The sequence below is a fragment of the Hippocampus guttulatus genome, chromosome 1, assembly GCF_054856545.1.
Source record: "Hippocampus guttulatus isolate MCC_2025c chromosome 1, RoL_Hgut_1.0, whole genome shotgun sequence".
NCBI lineage: Eukaryota > Metazoa > Chordata > Actinopteri > Syngnathiformes > Syngnathidae > Hippocampus > Hippocampus guttulatus.
This window is the reverse complement of record NC_141261.1, coordinates 3,442,488-3,463,196: the sequence shown is the minus strand read 5'-3', so window position 1 is coordinate 3,463,196 and position 20,709 is coordinate 3,442,488. Positions and strand designations below refer to the sequence as shown.

General features: G+C 43.3%; 1 protein-coding gene across 3 annotated transcripts; it reads left to right on the top strand.

The window, feature by feature from the left end:
- Positions 1–157: 157 nt before the first annotated feature.
- On the top strand, positions 158–6,915 carry sdf4 (stromal cell derived factor 4). 3 transcript variants are annotated; one of them, XM_086103820.1, is made up of 7 exons: positions 158–238; positions 3,123–3,439; positions 4,112–4,248; positions 4,411–4,524; positions 5,012–5,170; positions 5,429–5,604; positions 5,905–6,915. In XM_086103820.1, exons 2-7 carry the CDS (start codon positions 3,129–3,131, stop codon positions 6,079–6,081), a joined length of 1,074 nt encoding a protein of 357 aa, XP_085959946.1. In that variant the 5' UTR covers positions 158–238; positions 3,123–3,128; the 3' UTR covers positions 6,082–6,915. The 3 variants fall into 3 exon arrangements, with proteins under 3 accessions (XP_085959946.1, XP_085959863.1, XP_085959793.1); XM_086103737.1 differs by lacking the exon at positions 158–238 and adding an exon at positions 1,302–1,546; XM_086103667.1 differs by lacking the exon at positions 158–238 and adding an exon at positions 1,302–1,607.
- The last annotated feature ends 13,794 nt before the right edge of the window (positions 6,916–20,709 follow it).

The window sequence follows — 20,709 nt, the reverse complement described above, 5'->3', positions numbered from 1 at the left end:
TTAAAGCCGCACGTGATTGGTCAAGATCCGTGGTAGAAGAGGGAGGGAGGGTTACACGTACACACACGCACACCCCCCCCCCCACACACACACACGCTGCAGTGAAGAGAAGGGGGAGGAGTTAGAGACACACAGCAGCACACTGTGAGCAGCACACGAACAGGAGAGACAGGGAGACGAGAGAGAGCTCGATAGCGCTACAGTACAGAGAAAAAACAACACGGTGGAAAGTGGAAAGGTGAGAAAATGGACAGGAAACGCAGTGAAATTTGGACTGATTTCAACTTAATTGATAGTTCAAAGGCAGCGTGTAGACTGTGCAAGGTTAAAATATCCAATATCAAATGTTAATTTATAATTTGTTGTGTGGTAATCAAAGCTTACTTATGTTGTTTTACTGTAAATAGTTAAAAGCTTATAGATATACACAGTCAGAGATTGGAACTTTTTGTTGACCTTGTTTTGAGATGGGTCTTTGTTTTTGTACTTTGTAATTTATTTTTTGTAGCACTCCATGTTGTATTCCATGTTGAGTATTTTCAGAAGAATATAAATAAAGCCATATAAATAATAAATATTTGATATACTATATATTTTTTACATTCGTAATTAATTTTACACATAATTGTACGTTATTTTTGGTAGTAAATTAATTTAAGCTACAAAAAAAACAGAGGAGCCATTTGGGAGCCGAAAGAGCCGGCTCTTTTTAGTGAGCCGAGCCAAAAGAACCGTCTCTCTAAAAAGAGCCGGAATTCCCATCACCACTCCGAAATGCGTGCGCAGCCAGACTCATTCAGTGCCAGCCAATTCTGGACCAAGTCTGAAAAGACGTTTAAAAACGTCTTTGGGAGTGAATGAGTATAAAATGTATGCATACGTCACATGAAACTAGTCTATACTCAATTTGATTATAAAGCTATCATGGTGACAAAGGGAGTGAAGACCAATTCCTCTGCAGCATCTCTGAGAAACTTTGCCTGAATCAGGTATGGCCTTATGCCTTTAGTGGGGTTTATAGTTCATCAATTAACAAAAACAGCCACTTTAGAAATTATAGACTGTATGATGTTCGCTGGTCTTCAAACAAAGCGGCATTTTGACTATTTTATATTTTAATTTTCATAGGGCCTCCAATTCTGGAATGGCCTTCGTAGATTTTGAGACATTTTTGTTCGGGGCGGTGCCATGATATTTTTCCACTGTAAAAATACTGTACGTACATCGGGCTCGGCTCAACTAAAGTTTGACAACACTGCTTTATTCTGAAAGTCGGCCTTTTCTGTCGTCACTTCCTTTGTTACCGTCATAACTTGACGGGGAGTGCTATCGTGCCAGATAGTGTGACGTATTTCTCAAACCGGCGAGTGAATTAGAACTTTCCAGACCGTTTTGTAGCTACTTTCGTTATCGAGCGGAGAGCCGTCCCACACTGGACACCGGAACGTGGAAGCCACGTCTACAGGAAGCGACATTCCACTTCGCTAGCCCTGCTGCGGAAGAGACGGAGCCTTGGTTTAGCTTGAGCTGTTTGGCACCAGTTTGGGTAGTGGCTCTCACCTACTTTCGACGTCATCGGCAGTTGCCTTTATAACGGTTCTTTACGGGTGAGGGGTCATATAGGCTATTTTAACAACAGCATTACAGCGCGATGCTAACCCAGCGGGGCTACGTTGGCCAGCTGGTCGTGATGTAAACACGTCGTATTGAAGTTGTCCATCGTCTTTAGTTGCTTCCTATTTTATTTTGGGAATGCACCTCAACGCTTAATGTCAGAAAACTCCCACAAAACGTTGTCAAAATTCACAAGCCCATCCCTACCGCTGGCCACTTCAACCTCTTAAAATATACAAACAATCGCCATCGTATTTTGGATGTTCGAGGCGTTAAGCATTTTTGTCCCAACTGACATCCACGATAGAGAAAAATCATAACCAAAATACACGTGCACACCCACCTATACCCACACCAATATCTGAAAATATCAAAACAGCCGCCCAAGTATTTTTCATTTTAGGGACGTTAACTGTTTTCCTGTTTATATAGTTTACGTCACTCGCAAGAAAACTGTCAATCTCTACCTCTAACCACATCAAGCTCTGAACATATCAAAACAACCGCACAAATATTTTGGATTGTTGGGGCGTTAACTGTTTTCCTCTCCATAGAAAGACCTTAATGTCACTCGATGTCAGAAGACTCAATCCCAACCTACACCAACTAATTCTCAGAAAATCTCAAAATGATCTCTGCAATATTTCTTAAGTGTCAACCTCTCCACAGTTGCTCACTATAGCTCAATGTTGGAAAACGCCGAGGTTGAAGTAGGCATGAGTAGAAATGTGCATGTGAATTTTGGTGACAATGCACCGCAGTTTTTCTGACATTAAGATACGTTACTGACATAAGCACAAGGCTTTCTTTGTCGTGGATAATTAAAAATCGTCTCTAACAGGAAAGTTATTTTTGACCAGACTGAAGCTAAACGTCTTTGAACAGAAATGTGAATATAAGCACCCGGGATACAGTGTCAATCAAAAATAAATCAACTTATATTTAGAATACAGGTGGATCAATTTTATTTTTTTTACCATATTGAGGGAAAGTCCATCGACGACAAAAAAAATTAAATAACTGAAAGTTGTACAGTATATCATTGTAATTCACCACACACAAAGTGAAATGTTTAAAGCCTTTTTTTCCATATTGATGACTATTGCTAAATGACACAAAAATAAAAAATTGCAATATTTCACAAAATGAGAATACAGGAGTTTATGTGACTGACAAAACAAGGATTTTAGAACTCTTGGCCTTCTGAAGTGTATTTTAATCCCAATCATTTTCATTGGAGCCGCCCCTTCAATCCCAGCCGTTTCACTGGGTTGTGACCCACAGATTATTGCGCTCTCTTAGCCAGTGGTTGTAATTGTAGTTTGAGACTAAATGTACTCCAATACAAATCCTCAAGGGCTGCCAAAAATGTTCTCAGTTATAAACACCCGCTGATCTAATGCCTTTAAATATTGAAGAGCTACAAAGTTGTCTATAGATGTGTATTTCTCATTTTTAGAGCTACTGGAATCTCACTTGTATTCTGATATGATGCTACCTCTCCACAGAAAAATATGGCAGTTCAGAGAAGACTTGACTGGCAAAGCCTCCTGGCCGTGTCGCTGTTCTTGTGGATCTTATTGATGGGCACACACGTCGGGGCTCGGCCGGCCAACATGTCTGCCTCGAAAGACAAGAGCGCAGCCAACAAGGACGACAATGAGATTCTTCCGCCGGACCACTTGAATGGCATGAAGATGGAGTTGGATGGCCACCTCAACAAGGACTTCCACCAAGAGGTCTTCCTGGGCAAAGACATGGAGGAGTTTGACGAGGACTCTGAGCCGAGGCGGAACAGGAAGAAGCTCATTGACATCTTTGCCAAGTATGATGTATATTTAGTCTAAAAATATTTGGAATCCGGTGGTAAGGACATCCGCTCACTGTTGTAGGTCCATCCATCAATCCATTTTCTGATCCGCTTTATCCTCACAAGGGTCGCGGGGGGCGCTGGGGCCTATCCCAGCCGTCATCGAGCAGTAGGCGGGGGACACCCTGAACTGGTTGCCAGCCAATCGCTGGGCACACAGAGACGTACAACCATCCGCGCTCACCCTCACACCTAGGGACAATTTTGAGTGTTTAATCAGCCTGCCATGCATGTTTTTGGAATGTGGGAGGATACCGGAGTATCCGGAGAAAACCCACGCAGGTACGGGGAGAACACAGGAAGGCCGGAGCTGCAATTGAACCCGGTACCTCTGCACTGTGAGGTCGACGCGCTAACCACTGGGCCAAAAGTCTCAACAATTAAAGAGAGTTAAAAATGTGCACCTTATCAGCAGTCTGGGTGGCGAGTAGCTAGTTGAGACTGAAAACCAATCCCCCCCCCTTGCCAATCTGTGCACTCCCACTGCTGTAAAGATGGTGCAGACACATCATTAACAACAAAGACAAATGCTACATTTTTTTATGAGCATCGAGATTGAGAGAGAAAAAAAAAAACAATGACATGAAAAATGTGCGAGTGCTAATTTTCCTAACGCCTCTCTCCCAGAGTGGATTTCAACAGAGACCACAGTGTGAGCGCCAAGGAGATGCAGCGCTGGATTATGGAGAAGACGGAGGAACATTTTCAGGAGGCCATGAAGGAGAACAAGAACAGCTTCCATGCTGTCGATCCGGACGGCGACGGTAAGAGTGCGTGCATTTAGAAACGAGACAGGATTTAATTTTGACCTTAGGGTGGAAAAACAAGCACTGGATACAATTGGCCCAGCTTGTCATTTGAAGACATAACTAATCTTTGTCCTCCAACAAATGTCCCCCCCCCCTTTTTTTTTTTTAATATTGCAGGTCACGTGACATGGGATGAATACAGAATCCGGTTTCTTGCCAGCAAAGGTTTCAATGAAAAGGAAATTGCAGAAAAAATCAAGAATAACGAAGACCTTAAATTGGACGAGGAAAGTAAGTAGAAAATCACATGCGATATTTCCTCCATTTTTGTTCTTCACTATTTCAGGTGGTGTGAATGATGGCACACTGAAAGGGGGGGGGACGTACTATGATGTGGGTGGGGGCGTACTGTGAGAAAAAAATTGAATAATCCTTATGGTGATTTCAAGAACAAAGGCAATGTTGTGAATGTGGGGATTTTTTTTTTTCCAAGCCATCCCAAATTCTTCAGAAAACATTAAATATAATGTATTCCATGTAAATGGGGAGAAATGCGGCAGAGGGACAATTTAAATATATTTTTTATTTAATATGAACAAAAAATAATGAAGGCAATTGGGGGTGGAAAAGTCATTGGATATGCAAATCTGTGGATGCCAAACCACATGTATGCACTCGTCTTGCATACATTTTATGGAGTGGTTTTGTCTTGGTGAGTGTTTAAGAACATGGATGCACGTTTGTTTTTTTTTTTTTTTTTTTGTGGTGCTCCGTGCAGCTCAGGAGGTTCTGGAGAGTCTGAAGGACCGCTGGTTTCAAGCTGACAACCCTCCGGCCGACCAGCTACTCAATGAGCAGGAGTTCCTGTCCTTCCTGCACCCGGAGCACAGCAGAGGCATGCTCAAATACATGGTCAAGGAGATCATGCGTGACTTAGGTGCGGTCCTACTCCTGCTTTGCTCTGCAGTCCTCATGTCGTTGTAGGGTCATTTAACTGCCCTTCGGCACAGTGTGATATGTCTTCGATATTAATTGGTGGGGGGTGGTGATGTTGTTAATTACACTGGACAGTGGTGGTCATCTTTTGGTGGCATAAACATGCCAAATGAGTTTCAATATGAATGTATCCGTCACCCCAAAGTCGTTGCCGTTTGGAATTGAAATGCAAATGGGATGTCTCGCGCTTGTGCCGCAGACCAGGACGGCGACCAGAAGCTGACCGTGTCGGAGTTCATCTCACTCCCTGTGGGGACTGTGGTGAACCAGCAGGGCCAGGAAATGGATGACGATTGGGTCCGCGAGAGGAGGAAAGAGTTTGAGGACGTCATGGACTCCGACCGCAACGGCATTGTCACCATGGAAGAACTGGAGGTGTCCACCCTCGCTGCTTCTTCTGTTGCTATTTGACGAATATTCCTCCCATGCCGATCATGCACATTTCTGTAACATAACACAATTTAGTACCTTAAAACTCAAAGGCTATAAATAACCAGGATTGCATGTCACGTTTGAGTGAGGTCAGTTTAGCATGGCCCTTGAAGACTGAAAACTAACATGTATCCTGAGATAAAATAATTGAGGAAAAAATGTCAATGTTTTTTTTGCTCCCAAGGTTGGCAGCTGTGGACTAGCATACAAGATCTTAATTTGTGGCGTCTCTCTGTGTGGCAGGAGTACATGGACCCTATGAACGAGCACAACGCTCTGAACGAAGCCAAACAGATGATCGCGGTGGCCGACGAGAACCAGAACCACAATCTGGAGCTGGACGAGATTCTCAAGTACAGCGAGTACTTCACGGGCAGCAAGCTGATGGACTATGCCAGGAACGTTCATGAGGAGTTCTAAATGTGGTTGCGCTGTCAACGTAGGCGATCCAATACAAAAGCTCGTTTTAAATATCGACCCGACCTGCCCGGTTTTGTTGTTGCGGACCCACGTTCAGGCGAAGCGGCAGTCCTCTTGAATGTGTTGCACTATGGTCACAATTGATTAGTGTGCTTAGCCCATTTGCAATATGTGTATATGAGAAGTATCCCCGGACGAGACTGAAAGAGCAGCTTGTGAGTGTGTACAGTGTAAATATTCAATATCACTCGCATGCAGCAGATCTACCTTGCTCATTAGCGGGGGGGTCCATTGACAGTAGCTCAATAAATAAGAAGACTAATATTAATATATGATGACAAAAGCTCAGGTGTTGAACAAAAAGTTCTTGGGGATATCTAGGTCTGCTAATAGATTATTCTTGCCCAAGTATATATTTATATGAGCAGCACTGTGTCACATGCTTAATAGGTTCATTTTGTAATTTTGTCTTTTTTTTTTTTCTTTCAAGCGGACTTTACGGTGTGCATAAGTGCCCAGAAGTCTGTCATTTTATTCCATTCCATGTAGTGTTGAAATGCTGCTCATTGACGTGTAAGAAAAGGGTGTCAATGGCAGCTTTGTGGCACCTATTTGCAGAAGCACTGCGAAATAAATATTTGGTATCCAATTGAAATTTCGGGATGGTGTGAAATGTCTCACTTGTATCTGCATCACATGGACTGTATGCTTGCGAGAGTGACATTAAAAAGAAAAGCGTCATGAACCGTTCCACAACTGCCAGGTGCCACACTGTCCTGGGATGCCAGAGAGGACCGAATGTAGCATTTCAGAATAAAAGCTCTTTGAAATCTACGCATGTCATTTCTTCTGATTTCATAACTAATGACTGCGTTGTTATTCAACCATTCCAATTTTGGCGGCCACTAGACTAATTAGGATTCCATTTCAATCCAAACTAAGGTAGCATTTGAAAACTGTCGCATGTAGATTTTAAAAGGCATTACTCTGAAATGCTCTTTCTGATCATTAATGAAGCTTAATCATTCAAGCGTGCTCTTCGCTACATTGTTGGAATTGGATTAGTTATGTTATTTTCTGGATTATTTTTACGGATGATGACAGTCATACATTTTTCAAACGAGTTTTGTTCTATATTTTTTACAAAAATGTCCTGGGATTTTTACAGGTGTCACCAACAAGTTGCCTGCAGGCACCATTTTAAATTCATTCATTCATTCATCTTCCGAACCGCTTGATCCTCACAAGGGTCGCGGGGGGTGCTGGAGCCTATCCCATCTGACTTCGGGCAGTAGGCGGGGGACACCCTGAATCGGTTGCCAGCCAATCGCAGGGCACACAGAGACGAACAACCACGCACGCCTAGGGAAAATTTAGAGTGTTCAATCAGCCTGCCATGCATGTTTTTGGAATGTGGGAGGAAACCGGAGTACCCGGAGAAAACCCACGCAGGCCCGGGGAGAACATGCAAACTCCACACAGGGAGGCCGCAGCTGGAATTGAACCCGGTACCTCTGCACTGTGAAGTCAATGTGCTAACCCCTGGACTAACAGGACGCCCCCATTTTAAATAATTTTTGAAAATAATTAACATATATATTTTCAGTATCCTGACATGGATTAATGTCAAATCATTAAAGAGATCATTTAAGCATTGATTTCAGAAGTGTGTACCAAGTTAATGTTACCCCTTTGCACTCATCGGTACCGACGATATAAATATCTGTTTCGTCAAGGTTACCCGACAATGGTGTCACTCTCTGTTAGATGCACATCCTCAAATTTTCTACAACGGATCGGTATAACAGACGCTGCACCGATCTCCCGCTCCCTCCTGCCCTCACTCGTAAACCAGACACAAGATACTTAACTCCTCCACTTGGGGCAAGATCTTATCATCGAGGGCGCGCCACTCTTTTCCGACAGAGGACCATTGTTTCAGATTTCATCCCAACCGTTTGGAGTGTTCAATCAGCCTGCCATGCATGTTTTTGGAATGTGGGAGGAAACCGGAGTACCCGGAGAAAACCCATGCAGGCATGGGGAGAACATGCAAACTCCACACAGGAAGGACGTAGCTGGAATCGAACACGATACCTTTGCACTGTGAGGTCGACGTGCTAACCACTGGACTACCGGGCCGCGTTTTCATTAAAAAAAAAATAATAATAATAAAATTAATTGAAGTGTTTTTATTACCCCCCCCCCCCAAAAAAATGCCTTTTTGTTCATGTGAGTGTCCTCAATGCTCCCTAAAATATACACTTGCATCCAAGACTCTAAATTGTTGTTTGTGGGTTTAATGAGTACCGCATTAGCAGTCATAAAAACACAGTTTAAGCAGAAATCCAAAGAGGCCCTCTGGAAGGTGAATTTCCTGCATCTTTTGCCTATCAAGGAGTACTGACGTAACCAAAATCTTTGACACACAGTGCAGTGACATCATAAATGTTCTTTTGTCATAGAGCGAGACGGACGCTGCCCAGTGGGCTTTTACTGAGCGATCGACAATCAAGTTACAGTCTGCCGTCTTGTCTACAACCTTCACCATCCAGAATCCACCGCGGCCATGACGGATTCCCCAGCACCTACACCGAGCGTCGACGGCGCATCCCCTCTGCAGGAGAAATTGGCTAGGAGCATTGTGAGCTCGCTGATCATGACGCTCGTCCAACGCTTCCCAAAGAAAGTCAGGAAGTCGATTGAGCAATACGACTTACAGCTGATCATCGGATGGATCTACCGTAAGGTTATGAAGGAGGTCAGCCTGGAGCCCCTGGCTACTATGGACATGGTTGCCTACAATAAATTCATCAAGATCATGATTGAGGACCTCTTCCAACAGTATCATTCACATGAGAAGCTGTTGGAAGCTCTCATCTCAGATGAGCCATCATTTGACGATGTCGTGTCCAGTCACTTGACAAAAAATCTCAAAATGCTCAGCCGTGTTTCCGAGATGAGCTCAATGAAAAGGTTCTTTCTAGCCGTCGGCAAAGCTTTACTCAGGCCAACCACTCCACCAATGGGACTGCAAATGGTCTCATAATTGTTGCATGACACTGCAGTTTTGTGCTGATGCAAATGTTTTTTTGCACGAATATTAAATACTGTCAACTTTGAACCATTTTGGCGTTTAGTCAGTATTTTGACCACCCATACTCATCTGATGAGGAGAAGTGTTCTGTGGACTAACAAATTCTTAAAACTCAAGATACTGTATTAGTGAATGAAGTGGCATGTACTAGGTGCATCCGTTTGTGATCGACAAAAACGGCCAGTCTCCCCCCGGACATGTAGAATGCTTCACACCCCGTTGCCCAATGCTTTAAATGGGATGCTTTGGCAGTAAATGCAAGAACACAATCGCTGCCGTTGAGCGGAACCACTTTTCAGGAGACAGAAAAATTGGCGAGTTTGTGAAAGCAGAAACAGCATCGGTAGAGAGAGCGAGCTATTGTCAACACTTTAGATTGCTCTATAATCTGTTAAAACTGCGTGCACACGTGGAGTGAGCATTTGTTTAGATTTGGGAGAAAATAAAATTTTGCAAATTTTTACATGCGGGGCTTTCGTCAGGATTATTAGAAAACAATCGTCAGTTTTCTGCGTGCCAATTAAAAGCGTACACCCGCTCGAATGGATTCAAGAGCGAAATTCACCAATTTTCACATTTTCTCCACGGCGGTTCGAGTAACTCTTACTTCACATAAAATAGCTTGGTTATCCAGCAAGACAGATTTCAAGGAACTTGCACAAGTGCACAAGCTATTCAGTTTTGGAACGTGACGATTGTATCGCTCAAGGGAAATGGAAACAAGGAATATGAGGAGCATAAGATGACATCAGTAAAAGCTTGAGTCACTTGGAGAGCAAAATTCCTCTTTTTGCCAATGAGGGTGGCACAAATGTCAGCGCAACCCATCCACTGGATCCGACTTTCCCGATAAGCTTACGCAACTTATTGGTGTAGTTTCACTGCTACAGAAAGTAGACGGTAGTTATGTGCATGATGAAAGGTTGCCTTTCAAGCTCTACTGATGTCATCGCTCTCTTGCAAGCGGGGTTGAGTCACATCACATCTTTGTCATAGAGCCTGACTGAAGATTTGCTAAGAATGATGTCACGCCCCGCTCAGTCGTGATCAACTCACGTTCCAAATTTACAATTTGGATTTAAATGGGTCGCGCTGGACAAGGACAATGCATTCAGATATTTCAGTGGAAAGGGAGACGCTCCTGCCGATTGTGTCGAAATATTTTGAAAACATTTCTCCAGCCCAGTGGTGCCTGCTGTCCGAAGGGCATTTTGACTCCAAAACGGGAGCCACGCTGGCGGACATGTGCACAGAGATGACCCAAAAGCTCTCGACCGATGCCTTGAAAATCATCATACCGGTGTTCCGACAGCGGGTCGGTGACCCAAAGGTCGATCGTTTGACTCCGGTCCCGGAGGGGGCAACGAACAGCGCTTTTGCTTCAGCTCTTAGTATCCCGTTACAACAGTGCGACTCCGCCAGCAAGCTGGACTCGCTCTTAACAGACGAGGTTTCCGAAAGGGTAAATCGTACTTTGGCATCAGCTACGCACAAGGACGCTCAACAGCTCGTGCCCCTCATGTACATCCCTGGAACTTTTACCAGTCTCAATGTGCTTTACCAGATGGTGCGTCTTGCTTGCAACGCATTGTGGACTTACCTGGGTCACGTGGAGTCAAGAACTCGGTGTTTCGGAGCATGCTGGCGTCAACCGTCAGGTCACAAGCACCACGGTCGCATCCAGGTGACAAAGATTGAGGAACATCACAGTCCTAAGTCATCCTGTAGCCCCAAATCAAATATCAGTGTTGATGAGACAACGGAAGCGGTAACTAAAATCCTCCGCAAATGGTCAGATTGCAATAGTACAGAACCTGCAGACGTGCCACTTGAAGCTCCTCCTCCAGATGTTCAAGGAACGGCGTCTGACATTGTCACCACGATTGTTGGTGATCTTCACTACGCCGCAGATACGGACAGTAACAGCAGCAGGTCGGTAAGCCCTCATTTTGATCTGAGGTTGATTGAGAAGACGTTGACCAACTTTTTTTCGACGCATATACAAATGAGCCCACGCAAGAACAGCTTTATCGAGTTCTCAAAAATGAGGTTTGACAAAATGATGGATGACGTGGTCAGTCAGGGGCTGTGGAAAGACTCCGAGTACCTGGTGACTTTCCCCTGCCTCCCCGACGACGTCGGCACAGTTCATCCTGAGGTGTCCCTGCCGGGCTCCATCACTACTCCTCTCAGTTTTGAGGGAATCCGGGACGATGTCGAGGGCTTGTTCAACAATTTTGCAATGGCAGGAACAAAAGTCACCAAAAGCCACGAGACCCTCAATGATGAGATTACACTGTTCTCCAAAAAGCTTAGGGATAAAATCTACAACCACGTTCAGGTAAACCAGACGACCGGCGCCTCCGAGTTTGCAGGCACACAAACACACGGGCGGAGAAAGCGCAAAAAATGGCACCCGGATGTTCTGTTTAACATTGTGGAAGATTCCGTAGGGAAGTTTTTGCAGCAGATGCTCCTTTGGATGGAGATGGAGTCCAGAAAGAGGAAGGCTAGGACCAATGCAGTGTGCGGTGCCTTAAACGATATTGACATGCTCATGTCTTCACTTGAGAGTTCAGACGAAAGGAACTCCAGTTTGCAGCTCGAAGCGTCAGCGTCTGCACCGCAGCAAAGGGACATGCAGTCGCACGCGGCATCACTTACCATCACACCAGCGACGCTGGAGAAGCTGGCTCGGAGTCTCATAAGCATGCTGATCCTGTCGCTGGTGAAACACTTCCCAAAGAAAGTGAAGAAGTCGATGGGGCAATGTGAAGTGCAGCTGATCATCAGTAAGGTTTATGGTGAAGTTTTGAATGAAGTCAATCTGGAATCGCTCGCCACCATGGACATGGTCACCTATAGTAAATTCATCCAGGCCGTGATCAAGGACCTCTCCCATCAGTATCGTTCTAAGAAGAAGCTCTTGGAAACTTTCAAGTCCAATTCAGATTTGTTTCGAGACGCTGTGTTGAAACATCTCATGAGCAACCTCAACGCTTACAAAGATGGCGTTGGCAGGAGCAAAATGAAAAGATTCTTTGCAGTTTTTTTCAAACCTTTTACACCCTAACGCTTGGATCACAAACGTCGGGGTTCTTGAAGAAACTTCATAATCCCCTTTTAATACATGTAACTGATCTCCAAAGGGGATTTCTGATATGAAGGTGGATGTATGATCATTAGAATGTCCATGAAAAGGCGAAACTACATGGACTTGGGTTCCAGCTGTGCAACTCACAGCTGAAGAAAGGTCAGATAGAAAACAAAAGGACCGTATTAGAAACATTTTTTTTTTTTTAACCAAATCTAGTTCATGTTTGAACCTTTCCTGTCAGACTGGTCAGTACCTGTAGGGTACTGCAAATGCTCACCTCCCAACGGGAGTCGGTGCGGTCAATGTGGCCAATCCACGGTTGTTGTGCAACAGGTGTGTCATGGGCGTCGTCGGTATATGCCAGGTTTGACCATTTGTGGCTAACACCATTGTGTTTTGGACAGACACACAACTACAGCTTCGAACTGTACACGGAGTTTATTTTGATGACATTGCAAAATCTTAAGTTTTAAAATGACCTCTTTCTAATACGAACACAGAGTAGCCTTATTTCGGCGGTCCTGGGTTTGGGTTTGTCGACTTGAGTATGCCAACGTGAATTGTTTGTATTTGTGTTCTTGTGTCAGACCACGTAGTCGAACCTCATTTCAACGTACCCCTTTTATGTTTTCATCGCTATAACGTTCTGATTTCAAAGTCTCGATTTCACGCAATTCATTTTTCTTTTGCCGATTTTGCTTACAACGAACACCTGTAAAACATAAACTTCATTATTATGACCAGATTTTTCCCCACAAAGGCCTTCTCTTACTTTTGAAAGGGAGCCTCCCAAACGAAACTCAGCCGAGTTGCCAAAGTCAACGATTTCGACGATCGTCTGTAACGGCAACAAAATCATGGCAGAGTCTGAGGCCAGCAGATTGAAAGATGATCGTCAACGGGTTTGGGCCGCGATACATCCTGAACTGGAGAAGATTCAGATTTTTTAACAAACTTTATTTATCCCCGTGGGGCAATTAGAGTTGTGCGAGAGCGGCTTATTATCGAGACAGTCAGAACAAAGGAAAAACATAGGTTCCAGCAACAAAACAGTATTGCACATCGAGTAGTATTGCACAGTAAGGACACAGTAAGACAGTATTGCACAGTGAAAACAGTATTGCACGTCAAAAGTATAGCAGCGTAAAATCGTATTGCGCAATGGGGTGTTCGAGTCTGTGTGGTGAGGGGAGGGGTGTCAGGGTTCCTTAGAATAAGAGTTTAAGGCACTTTTCATTTGCTGACTGAATGTAATCAGAGATAAAGTAGGAACGCTACAGTTGTTTTTTTCATGTCAAATAAAATATTTTTTTCTTCATATACACTTATTTGTAAGTGACATAATACTGCATTACATGTTCATGTTTTTACACCTCTAAATGTTCAGACTGCATTATACATCGTAGTTGGTGGCCATTTTATTGGCAATGGTTACAACCAACTGGCGTTACAATGTGCAGATTCGCTATGTCCCTTCGAGATACGTTGTAACGAGCTTCGACTGTCCATTTAAAAGTGCACATCTCATTCATTCACAGAATAAATGGGTTTAATATAGGCCCATTTTGCCATCAGTGCTTTGTGTTGGAATTCTACAGATTTTTATTTTATTTTTTCACTCCATTATTGCGGAATAGTAACACTACATTCTCAAAGAGTTTTTCAGATTAGAACTTAATACTGGGATGTTTCTCAATCGGCTTGCTTTCTATTATATCAGATATCTTGAATGGTATGTACAATCAAACTATTCATTTGGAATAGTGATTTGATTCATATATGAGAGCACGTGCTGCTCACTGGTTAAAACCTGGAAGTAAATCTGATGCCTATCAGCTGATCTTGAACTTGTCGGATGGGAGTGTTTCCTAACAGTTTCCCGATACACACCATAGCATCAAGATGCGTGAATAAAAGTCAAAATGAGTTTATTTTCTTCCACATCAAGGTGCAGTTTAATCAATACAATAAAAAGATGTTCAAAAGTATATTTTTTACATGTGTCTCACAATAACCGTTTCATGCATTCAGCTCAAAATGATTTTTCTCGCCCCCCTGACACTTTTTCAGGCCTTGGAGGTATTTTGGCTTTATTCATCGTCATTCATTTGATAGGCTGTTTTTAAAATCACATTTTCAGTATGTGGTGACAGTGTTCACCGAGGAATGCCTGCTTTGAGCTGGATTTTCGGCCAAATTCTGCTGCTGGATTCGCTTGTTCTCTCTCAAGACGGAAGTCTTACGAGTAGTGCAGGATGTGCAATATATCATCCATTTTCGAATCCACTTTTCCTCACAAGGGTCGCGGGCATGCTGGAGTCAATCCCAGCTGTCTTCGGGCAGCAAGCGGGGTACACCGTGAGCCGGTTGCCAGCCAATCGCAAGACACACATAGAGGAACACCCATTCGCGCTCAAAATCACACCTATGGACAATTTTGAGTGTTCAATTGACGCGGCACACATGTTTTTCGAATATGGGAGGAAACTGGAGTACCCGGAGAAAAGCCACGCAGGCACGGGGAGAACTTGCAAACTTCACACAGGAGGGCCGGAGCCGTAATCAAACCCTGGACCTTTGCGCTGTAATGCCAGCGTGCTAACCGGTCATCCGGCGTGCCGCATGCACTATACCACAATGACTTAAACAGGTTTCATCAGCAATGATGTCCACTTTCATCTGCTGCGCCATCATTATCATCATCCCAGTTGGTGATGCCGAAAATGTTCTGTATTACTGCTTCTGGATCTGAAGTACCACTGACCATAACTTTAAGAGCTCTTTTCGCTTCCCAGTCGCAAGAGATAAGTTGTCCTCTGTCTGGCCTTCATCCACATGAATAATTTTCAGCTGACGATTCAATGGAGACCACCACCGTCCTACTGCATAAGGATGCTTAACTGTGGGGTATTCTGAAACCCTCTACATTCAAAACGGAGAAATGCATACCATGCCAAAGTGAGTCGCACCATGACGCTTGATAGAGAAAGTGATGTGAAAGTGTCCTATTAGAAGACAGGAGAACAGGCATCATCCCCCATGTTAAGGTCATTCCTTTTGCGTAGTAACACAAGTACATCCCACAGCTAGCTTGTAAGGACACTCGCACCAGACTTCGGATGGCTTGCTGCGTATTCTCTCGTACACCAAAATCTCGATGAAAATGGGCTTGGCGACCATATGTTCCACAGTGCAATCCTTGCAGACAGCATGCTCGATGTGTTGAGGCTCTCTATTTCCACTAACATTCCGCCTGCAATGAAATGCAACTTTATGAGGACACTGACAACCCAGTGGTTTATAGACCCTTGAACTTATTATCAAACCACCTGAAATGCGAGTACCAAATAATAAAAGCTATGGGCAACTATGAATAGGCCCCCTGCATCCCATTTTTCAAGGCGAATCCTTGAAATGACCATCAAAATTTTACAGCTGCTTAAAATTGGGGCTCATTCAGTCAAATTGTCTAGTGGGAGTATGCCCAAAATGACCGCTTTGAACCAAAATGGCTGACTTCCGATTCAATGCATGGGACTTTGAGTTGTTTTTGAGCGCCCTTTATGATAAGACATCAAACATGAAGATGATCGATGAAACTGGTTTTGGGCCTGTATTGATACTGAATAAAAGTTCATGAGCAGTTTCCAGTAACTTTGTTGAAGGGTTTTACTTTCAACACATGTGCAAGAGTGTGAGAGATAATAATAATAATAATAGATTTTATTTATAAGCGCCTTTCAAGACACCCAAGGACACTTTACAATAACAAAAAACACAATGATCTAATACAGTACAATATAATATTGTAGACCATAAAATGATGTTAATATTGTAAAGCTAATTGAACAGAATGGCATAAATGTCTTGAGGATTTAGGCTTTTGATTCTAGGGTTAGGGTTGAACATTTTGTTTGCTGTTAATGATAAGAACTCCAACCCACCTCAGTTCCCAGGGAGCAACTGAAGAGCTGCTCAAATCCGAAACATGCTGGAAGTACGTGTGATGAAAATCGGTGGTATTTTCTACCGAAGTGCACTTCTTTGGACACACAGGTGTGCTGCACACTGTCCCGAGTATGACCAGTGACAACTGGAAAACCTAATAAAGAAAATAGAAAGCACAATGGATGCATCATTAGTATGTGTTAGCATCGCAACTATCTGTGTTAGCATTCAAATGTATGCTACAGGCGTGGCCAACCCGCGGCTCGCGAGCCGCACGCCACTCTTTGGCTGGTTCAATGCGACTCCTGGCTTTCACACAATTGTCGAATACGCCTCGGGCGATGGCGCTGCCATTCAAATAACGGTGCTTAATTAATACACAGAACGTACTACGTCAGCCTATCATCAATCCCGTTACTTGATTGACATAGAGGGCAACCAATCAGAAGACTGAATCACCGCTCATGCGCAGACAAGTGCTAAGCTAGTCAGCGAATTACCTCTGTAATGCATTATGGGTGCCCGATACGTCGATCGCAATCGACGTACCGGTGGGAGGAGGAAAAGGGGGGGGGCGGAATTTGTGTGTTTGTCTTGAGGTTTCATTTTTGTTCGGGCGCTCCGGCTGTTGCTCGTCGTGGCGTGCATGCATATGTGTGCGAGTGCATGGTCGCATGTGTGTGTGTGTGTGTGTGTTCATATGCTTGCACGTGCGTGATCGGGTTGATCGTGGGAGGTTGGTCGCTCCAAAAGTCGATCTATGGGCAAAAAAGTGTGTGTGTGTGTGTGTGTGTGTGTGTGTGTGTGTGTGTGTGTGTGTGTGTGTGTGTGTGTGTGTGTGTGTGTGTGTGCGTGCGTGGCTCTTTGCAGTAACACAGTAAAAGAATTGGCTCTTAGTCTCTGATTTGGCCATCCCTGCAGTACTCAAGCTCTACTGATGTGACCGCTCTCTTGCAAGCGGGGCTGAGTCACATCACATCCTTTGTCATAGAGCCTGACTGAAAATTTGTCAAGAATGATGTCATGATTGTCGTGATGAACTCACGTTCAACTCTGCAAGAGGAGCTGGCAGTTTTTTAAAAATTTTCGTTTCATGAATGAAAAGATAAAGGCTACATGCTAATCAGCAGTTGAACAATCAGTATAATAGGATTTTCTTTTTTAATATAGTGTGCTTTATATGCAAGTTATCAGTCAAATTTAAAACATATATAGTTTTCTAATAGTACTTTTTCACAACATTAATTACATATATGCTATTGTATATACTTACTTTGCAGAGCGTTTTCCCCTTTTAGTAAAGTTTTAAATCCGTTTGTGTTCTGTTGAACTAGCTAGCTAATGCTAAAGTAACCTGGGTGCGTTCGTCTCCTTTGTCCATCATCCACATTTGCAAACTCCCGTCATGATATGGCGGTGTCGGAGGCCAAGAGCGAATTCACAACAAAAGTGTTGATCCACTGCTTATAGCCTTATTGACAGTTCAATTTAATGCTCATTAGCCGACTAAACGTTCCTTTACATGCGCAAACACTTATGTGTGTCGCTCTCGACGTGCGCGCTTCACACAACGCTGTGCACACACCACATATGTACATGCGCCACACCAGTTGCCGTTCAAATATTCCTGTCAAACTAATTTACGTGACAATACGCTCTGATTCATTCTCACTCGATTCTGTGAACATTTATACGGGATTAATTTTTAATGACCAGTTAGAATCTCAATTACAAAGACCACTGAGAGTCGAGGTTATTTTCTAATTTCAGTGGCCATGTTACTGAAGATTCTGCAAATGGCAGCTTTGCCTAAAAACAAATCAATTACCTACACCACTCTGATGGCTAGCTGGTAATGTTTGCTTGCTAACAATATTTGCCTACAGCTCCCCGCAAAGAGCAGCGTATGCAAGATATCCTTCCGCATCTCCTGTGCGCGCGCCACGAAGAACAATTTGCAAGATATAATTTCCTCATAATTCATTTCGCATGCTTTCAATTTTAAATGCAGTTGAACCCAAAATACACTACCCACACAAAGTTATGAATGTTCAACAGGAACTTAAAATGCACAAACACCTTTACAGGAGATGCATTTAACTGTCTCTAAACCTTTTAATGCACATGACCATCGGTTGTAGTACCGATTGCATAACTTTCTGTTCTCTAACCAGGAAGTGAAAGACATAATGCACAAAAGGCCTTTGACCCCTGAAAATGTTCAATGGCCGTTCTTGACCAGGCCATTCTGTGACTCCTCCAGTCTCTCCGTTGCAACCTGCTCATGACACTCTGTAACACCTCAAAGATCAGTGGCCATTTCCCTCTGATATCATTCTGCCTCTTTAAAAAGACATGCAATGGTGAACGATTATTTCAATACGAATTCTAATTGATCCAGGAAATTATTGGTCCGTTGATGGATCAATCACCCGTTGTGAATTTTGCCATTGAGTTCCTTGATCGGCAAGTTGTGGAAAAAGTATTGAAACATTGAACAGTTGGACAATGACAATTCTAAAGTTCAGCCGCTGTGAGAGTAAGTTCACCTGGATAAGACGACAGAGCATTTTAGGCTCATCCCAAAATTTAACTCGAAATCCCAATTCTGCTAACTTCTACTGAGTAGTATATTTGAGGCATAGCCAATGCCAAAATCACTCAGTGTCTTATGAACGTAAGGATAACTACAACACTACCTATTATTAGCATTGTTTCTCAGTGCCAAGGCATGAGTTCTATTGATGGTGATAGCAATCTGGATGAGGCAATTACGATTGGAGCAAAAAAAAAAACAAAACAAAAAAAAAAGTGCCTACTCACCAGAGTTGTGCTGGCAGTCATGTTAATGTTGCAATATAGTGGAATCTTAAAAAACTCGATCCGCTGACCTGCCCAAACTGAATGATTGAGTGACGCTGCGGTGCCTTCATTTATACACTGCCATCCCCCGTGACGTTGACATGTATTTGCATGGTGCAATGACCACAGGTGAGTTCCACAATCCAAAGTATGTGACTAAACAGAAACTTAGTCATCATTTTTCATCCTCTCACTGATTTTGTAGGTATCTCTCTCATCCAAGATGCTTGAGCTCATTGGGGCCCCAGTTAGGCATTTTACCCTTTTTCATACTACCTTTTGACAGAGATTTGTGGACTCCTGAATGTACCCAAAATACACCTCGTCTACTGCTGGTGATGTTGTCTTCTCAACCTATGAAGCGCGTCTAGCTTGCGGGAGATAATTCATCTGAATGAATGAATCTAAGTATTGTTGCATTTTGGTTTTATTCAGATACAGGAGCACATTGTGGGCATAATGGTCGAACAGAGGTTCTGAGTTTCTGGGTCTCGCCTCAAGCCCTGAATGGGTTGCGGGGGTTTTCTCTCACCAATGTTAGGGTCATCGAAGAAGTTGTCCATATTTATAAATGTGTGAGAGAGCGTTAAAAAAAAAAAAAAAAAAAAATTCCCAAAGATTGACCACAATAGTACTGTCGTTTGTTTTGACATCTATTTTCAATTGTTCATGGCGACGATGTGTATCATTGCTGCCCTGTATGTGGCTTGAACATGTTGAGGAATGTCTAAAAGTCATTTCCACTGTTTGTTTCTGAATAAAAGTTTCTTTAGCCCTTGTCATCATTTGGATTGTGGGCAAGTCAGAGCCTATTCCAGCAAATTTTGGGCAGTGCATGTTGCCAACGCAGTCAACGCAGGGCATCTATCGAACCCCCCCCCCCCCCCCTCACATTTAACTATACATTCATAAATGTTGCTTATTTACAGTCATCAATTAATTTAACATTTTCTTTTAAAAAAAACATGCATGGGAAGAAGATGCAAACTCCACATCGGAGAGCTGAAACTGGGGTCTGAATAACAAAACCTGTGAGGCAAGGTGCAACCATGTAGACGAAGACTACTTAGTTGACGAAGACTACTGAAAAAACTAAACGTAAAACTGGTAAGACCTTTTCATTCACAAAATGAAATAAAAACATAACCAGTTCCCTTTACATTTTAAAGTGCTTTTTAAGATTCAATTTTTTTAGTTTTCAAATCTGTAAATGGCCTCACCCCACCTCATCTCTCTGAGCTCCTCTGTACCTGCCCAGTGCCTCGGGTCTGCGGACCAGACACAATTAGAGGTACAGAGAACTAAGCGGAGGCCTCGGAGGTTGATCGAGCCGTTTGCGTTGCTGGTCCCTCCCTCTCTTTGGCATGAGCTCCCGCTGCACGTTAGGCAAGCCATCTCGCTGGCCATCTTTAAAACTCATCGTCATTCTTTGGCTTTTGACTTGATGAGACTTGATTTGTAGTTTTACGGTTTTTGTGCATTTGTGTGTTATTAATTTATTGTTTGTTGTTGTCTGAATTATTTTCGTACTTTGTATACAGTGGTGGTTGCTTTTAAGTGCTCCGCAAATACTTTTACAATTCAGTTCAGTTGAATTGATATGATTCAGGTGTTTCCTATCTGA

Coding starts and splice junctions, on each gene's coding strand:
- sdf4 (XM_086103820.1), top strand. CDS start 3,129: ATGGCAGTTCAGAGAAGACTTGACTGGCAAAGCCTCCTGGCCGTGTCG. Junction 3,440..4,111: donor CTCATTGACATCTTTGCCAA/GTATGATGTATA, acceptor CCTCTCTCCCAG/AGTGGATTTCAACAGAGACC. Junction 4,249..4,410: donor TGTCGATCCGGACGGCGACG/GTAAGAGTGCGT, acceptor TTAATATTGCAG/GTCACGTGACATGGGATGAA.